Consider the following 6,250-nt stretch of genomic DNA (forward strand, 5'->3'; position numbering starts at 1 on the left):
ACACTACAGTGCAGTGACAAAACAAAGAACAAAGTCCAGAATTACTCTTTTCAAAACTTCATTCCAAATTTTACACCTTTGCTTGCCTAGTCATCCATGTTTATTGCTGGATAACCAGAAACAAACAGACTGCTGGACCTTTTCTGCATATATAGTTCTATGTCCAGCCCTGATTCAAGTGCCAGAACAAAACCATAAAATGGGATCTCAAATCAGAAAGGTACTTTAGTTCCCTACACAGCTCTTCAGCTGGCTGAGGTAACGAGAAAAACACACCAGGACTCTTCTGGGTTTGTAAGTGATGATGGAAACAGAGAGTCCTCAGGCTAGAAAGGGCCCCATGACATGGCTAGTGTGAAGCCCATACCTGGTGCAAAATTCAATCAGTTCAACCAGTAATCAGCTTTGCAAAGGACAATATATCGATCAAGAGAATTTGCAATCAGCTGGGAACTGAAAGGGACCAAGAGCTCACGCTTCTGCTTGCTCTGGAAGAAGCATTAAGTTTTACAGAGAAGCTCTTACAATTGAAGAGTTAATGTGCTATCAGGTTTTTGTTTTGTAAAACAATACTTGTACTTTTTGAAATACCAAAATCTCATGGAATATAACTACAAAATAAAATTGTTAATGTGCTCTCCCTCTCTCTTTCTGCTACAACAGAAATAATATCTTCATATGAGTCTGAAGATAGCTGAGGCTTGCAGTTCTGCAATATCGAACACAGAATCACAGCGTTCAAAATAATTAACTACAATACTTTTTAAATGTCCAAAAAGCATAGCACATTTTGTGAAAAATAACCAGAAATCCATAAATCACTTTCTTAAAACAATGTGTAACTGATATTGAGGGAGCCCACAGAATAAAATAAACAAGAGGGTCAGTCTTAAAGACAAGAGTCCACATATTCTTGTCTGAATGACTAGAGAACACAGTGAAGAGATGAATTATTATTCAGAGTTATTCTGTCTACACTCTATTTCTAAACTGTAGCAGTAGAGTTGTCTTAAAATTCTTCCATACTTAAGTTCAGTGACAGAAGTAATGTGTGCACATTTCCAGTGCTCATCCACATACTTGCACAAATCAGAATAGTGGACTAGAGAAAAATCAGATTACAAAAAAAAAAAAAAAAAATCTTCTAACCAGAAGAAAGAGAGTGAGATTGAAAGCTAGAAAAATCACTGTGTGAGGGTAAGATCCTCAATACTGGTCTCATCATGCTAGCATTTAAATGAAGTAAACATAGAGCCCGGGCACTTAACAGAAGTTAACTGTGCTTTGAGAGCAGAGGGGTTATTCAAAAGCTGAAATATTCTTTCCTACCTGACCAGAAATGTTCCTTTAGAGGAATTTTGGCACTTAAAAACCATCCTCAGCTCCAAATTATTCTCCTTCCACCTGCTCCCTTGCATCATGGTTGAATTTCTGGCTGCATGCTCTCAACACTCCCCTTGTGGAAGTCCATTTCCATGAAATGCTTCACTAGGAGACCAGTACTGTGAAGTTTCAGAGACGAGGTTTCCCCATTCATGTGTTCACGAAAAAATTTTAAATGTCTGGCAAAGTAGCTAGCTTGCTACAACACAGAACTATATTTTCCTGCTACGGACTCTTCCTCTGAATTTCTAATCTTTTACAATAAGAACTCCAGAACCATTAATTCATTTCCCTTAAGCTAAGGCTCTGTTTATGTGCTCTGCAAGTCAGACACTTGACATTCTTATTACTGTCCTTTTCCATATGTTCAAAAGATTAGCCTTTTATAACTGTAATAATCCTTAGTCTTCAAACCACTGCCAATCCTTGGTTTAAAATTAACAATATGTTTTATATTGTAAATCCTTCTTTAAAGAAGCATATGTTTACAGGTACACATTAATTTTCCAGAATATTATTGCTCTTTCTCTTTCTCCAATAATCCACTACCCAACAGACTTTGTGTATCTCTCACTCTCCCTTCTTTCTGCCTAAGATCAGAATAAAACCGGGATTCTCTGAATTCCTTCAGGAGCTATCCTCTCTTTGCACATTAAAAAACAAACCATACCAAACCAAACCCAAACGCAGACATTCAGTTTAAAGTTCAAGAACCTTCCTGATACACGGAGGTTAAAGTATGTTGCTCAGAGAGTATGTGTACTTCTGACCAGTTTAAGCAAAGAAAGGAAATATGAGAAGATACATAAGTGTGTCCCAAGCAGTTAAATGGAGATAAACCAACAGGGCTTTATTTTTCTAGTGAAGTAAATGTCCTGGTTTAACCAGGATAGGGTTAAGTTTCCCCAGCAGTGGGGGGGAGCTCTAGCCGGGTTATTCAGATACCATGCGGACGTCACATCCTGGCAGGTCACATTTTCCTGGCGCGGAGCACGGTGCACTCGTGGTTTTGTACATCGTGCTTCTCACTGCTGTATTTGGTAGCTATTTTGCTCTGTTCATTGCTATCACTATTACTGTTATTGTTGTTGTTTGTTATGTTGCTATTGCACTGTTGTATTAAACCTTTCCTTATTTCAGTCTTGGGGCTTTGTATTTCACTCCCTTTGTGGGGGAGGGGCAGCGGCCGCGTGGTCTCAGACCCCGGCGGGGGCTAAACCACCACAGTAAAGAAAAAGGACAAGAAGTATCACACTAAAGATTATACCAATATTTCTTTATTCTAAAATTTGGTGTTAGTAAGTCAGTTTACTTAAATAATATACTGGTCCTGACTCCACCCTCAACAGAATCAAATCCTTTGACTCGAAGAGTAAGGACTTTCTTAGGTGTAGCCTTTCAAATTGATCTTCCCTTATTCAAAAGGCTCAGCTCTACGGCTGTTTTTTGATTACTTGATTTCTTAAAATGGTGTCTTTTTACAGTAAAGAAAACACTGCCGAAAACAACTGGGCAATAGGACGTGGCTTCTCCATAAAATGCCTAAGCAGAATACTGAAACACAAAATGGAACATAAAACTTTTTTTTACGTTTGGTTGTCTGAAAAATGCTTACTTCTCTTACCCTCAAACTACATGTTCCTAGTTAATATTTTAATTAGAAACCTAATTTTCACTATCAGCAGAGTTTCAGCTGACCTGCAAAGTGAGAAACCACTCATACAGCCATTTCAAAAGAACAATTCTGCTGTACTAAGAAAGCAAAGATTCTCATAAACAGGTTTATTTAAAATAAATTATTAATTTTTTATAATCTGTCTCCAAAGATCAGAATACACATAAGGGAGGAAAGCTTTGAAGGAAACCAAGCTAACAGAGCCTGTAAGTCACAGGTGTCAATTAGATTTTGTTATATATATGTACTCTAATATCCCCAAAGTAAGCATGTGTTAAGCTACGTATTTACAATGATAGGCTTTTTTTGTTTCAAAAAAGAAAAAAAAAACAATTAAAACGTTATCACCATCCCATTCCTATTTTTACTCTTCTATATATGTTTCCATTAAATCCATTTCTGCCTTTCTTAAATTGCACTTTATAAGTCACCATATTTGCCATATTTATTTGGATGAGTTTCAGCTTGAGAGAGACTTAAACCAAGACAATCATATTCACATTTAGATTACAGCAAAGAGAAGGGTAAGGAGGGCATTTTATGCTGCAGTGCTCACTGAAGAGAAACTGCTGGACAGAAATGATGGAAGAATCTTAGTTTTTAAACATAGCCTGAACTGGAGAATGGCACTAGAATTTCTTAGCTATTTTTCTCTTTTATGACTTAAAATATTCATATTTCAAGCACAAGAATTAGTGCTTAAAAATGCCTCCTGTATGTCATATTTTTGGTTTTCTTTTGATTTTTAACATAGTCGCAATTAAACAATGTCAAGTCAACCCTGTTATGAAGTTGAAAACACGTCTTGAGAATCTCTCCTGCACTGTTCATGTCACCACAATTTCTTCAGATTGCAACAGTAATTAGAAACAGACGGGCACATTTAATGGCAAGTTCTGTAAAGGTTTTAATAAACAAGAGTTTTTCTGAAGTGACCTCAGCAAGTAATGTAACTATGGTCCATCCAGCTGAGCCTCAGTGCTCATTATTTTGATTGCTTCATCCTTCTCTGGTGAAGCCACTGACAAACTCTTGTTAATCTAAAAGCTTTACTACGGTGGTAAGTGAAAACACAGATGAGGAGCTTACTAAACCTTCTTCTTTAAAAGCTTTTTGCACATGGATTCAAAAATAAGTCAGATGTCAATATAAAAACTAGTCCCTAAAGAAAGGTTACAATTGCCAAAATTAAACTATGGTGTACATAGTTACATTTGCATGTGCACACAGATACATTTTAATGTACCACTAGAAAGTCTACAAAGGTTTATTTACTAACTTCTCAGCTGTGATACTGCAAAAAGTAACATCTATAACTTTGTGTAACACAACACTTAGAAAGGTTCCAGGGCAATACCTCAATTTCTGTTCTGTATTAAATGCATATTGGTAAAACACAGAAGTAAAAAGTGGATGAAACATAACTGTCTTCAGTTACACTTCAGAGATACGTTTTTTCAGAATTTGAGGGATACTAAATTCTTCAACAGGAAACTTTCCAGTACTAAAAAATTAAAGTAGTAATATAATATTTCTAGGCAATCACTGACCTACAGTAATACTTCATACAGCTTTCTCTAAACCGCTAGACAAAGGGAGCTTTTATTTCTTATTGCTACAATAAAACACTTTCTGCAGTGTAGCTCCACCAGAGCTTCTCGCTTTCCATTTCATAACAATTCCCTGAAATGTTTTTCACTATGCTTGGTTGTCCTTTGCTAATAAAACTAATTCATGGACTCCTGTACAGAAACAAACCAACCTAACTGCAAACATAAAACAAGAAAATGGTGACCTTGTGTTATGCACTTTGTAGAGGGATGTTGTATTTGATTTATAAATCCAAAGTGTACAGAACTGCTTGCTTGAACCTACACAAAGGTTTGTTTGTTTTTTAATGGTTTCATGTTTTATGTGTTTTCAGAACTTTATCAACTATTTGAATACACATGCAGTACACATACATTTTAAATTTCCAAAAGCAAGCATCACTAGAGTGATGTAGCATAAGGGAACAACATGTCACCTAAACAAAACCCACCAACACAGATAACTCCTCAAAGAAAACTGTGAAGAACAATTTGACAAACACTTCTAGTTCACAGAGCACTGCCAAATAGAAGCCATAATATTTGCCCATGTCCAGGATTAAGGTCTCCCTGAGACTTCAGTTAAACTTTGGATAAACTTCTTGAGATTGATGAAAAAAGAAATGAAAGCATGAGGGGATAATTTCCACTCTTCAGTGATAACTTGCACCGTGGAACTGAGAAAAGGTTATTTGCAAAAGCTGCCTGAATAAACTGTCTATCTTTGAGAGGAAGCTTTTTTCAACTTTTAAAACTCAAATTCTCTCTCTGCAAAATTTCTGCATGCATTTAATTTTTTCACACAAATTCTGTTCATCGCTAGCTTACCTCCTGTTTGAGTGATGACTTGAATGTCACTAGAAAGTGGGCCATCCCCAACAGAAGTAAAAGCAAGAACCTTCACAGAGTATGTTTTCTGGGGTACCAGATTCCCTATAGTGGTAATGTGACTGTCAGCCACATTGTGCTTCATCCAACTGTTGACATGCTGAGTGGGGTCCATGGTGTAATAAACTCTGTAACCTTGTATTTGTCCATTAGGTTCCTCAGGTTCTTCCCACTGTACCAAAATGGTGGTAGAGCTCAACATACGGGCCTGCACATTGCGTGGTGCACTTGAAGGTGCTTGCTCTGAAGTCCTTGTTGACACAGGCTCACTGGGTGGCCCTCGTCCAATGTTATTTACAGCAACTACCCGAAATTCATATTCTGAATATGGGCTTAGGCCAGCCACACTATAGCGTGTTGTGGCCACCCCATCAATTTCTTTATACAGCTCCTCAGAGTTCTTGGGTTTGTGTTGGATTATGTAGTAAGAAACTGGCTCAGGGTTTCCAGAATCCCAAGTCAATGTTATGCTTGTTGCTGTGCTTTCTGTCACCACAGGTGTTCCAGGAGGTTTGGGCAAGGCTAAAGATAGATGCCAAAAAATGTAGTTAGCACTATGTAACAGTAGACATTAGTTACTACAATAAGTAGCTTAAAAACCAAAACAAACAACAACAACAACAACAAAAACAAAACAGAAAGATTGTAATGGAAAGAAGGTGTGACCTGTTCAGAGCAAGCTTTTGGCAGTTATGATTTACTCCAGAAATCTATC

General features: G+C 37.2%; 1 protein-coding gene across 2 annotated transcripts in view; it reads right to left on the reverse strand.

The window, feature by feature from the left end:
- Nucleotides 1–6,250, reverse strand: part of PTPRD (protein tyrosine phosphatase receptor type D) — a 384,170-nt gene that overhangs the window by 128,995 nt on the left and 248,925 nt on the right. For both annotated transcript variants that reach the window (XM_074812018.1, XM_074812017.1), the window contains one exon: nucleotides 5,476–6,057. In XM_074812018.1, coding sequence (XP_074668119.1) covers nucleotides 5,476–6,057 — 582 coding nt within the window. The remainder of the gene's footprint in view (nucleotides 1–5,475; nucleotides 6,058–6,250) is intronic.

This window comes from Strix aluco, chromosome Z (genome assembly GCF_031877795.1).
Source record: "Strix aluco isolate bStrAlu1 chromosome Z, bStrAlu1.hap1, whole genome shotgun sequence".
Taxonomy (NCBI): Eukaryota; Metazoa; Chordata; class Aves; order Strigiformes; family Strigidae; genus Strix; species Strix aluco.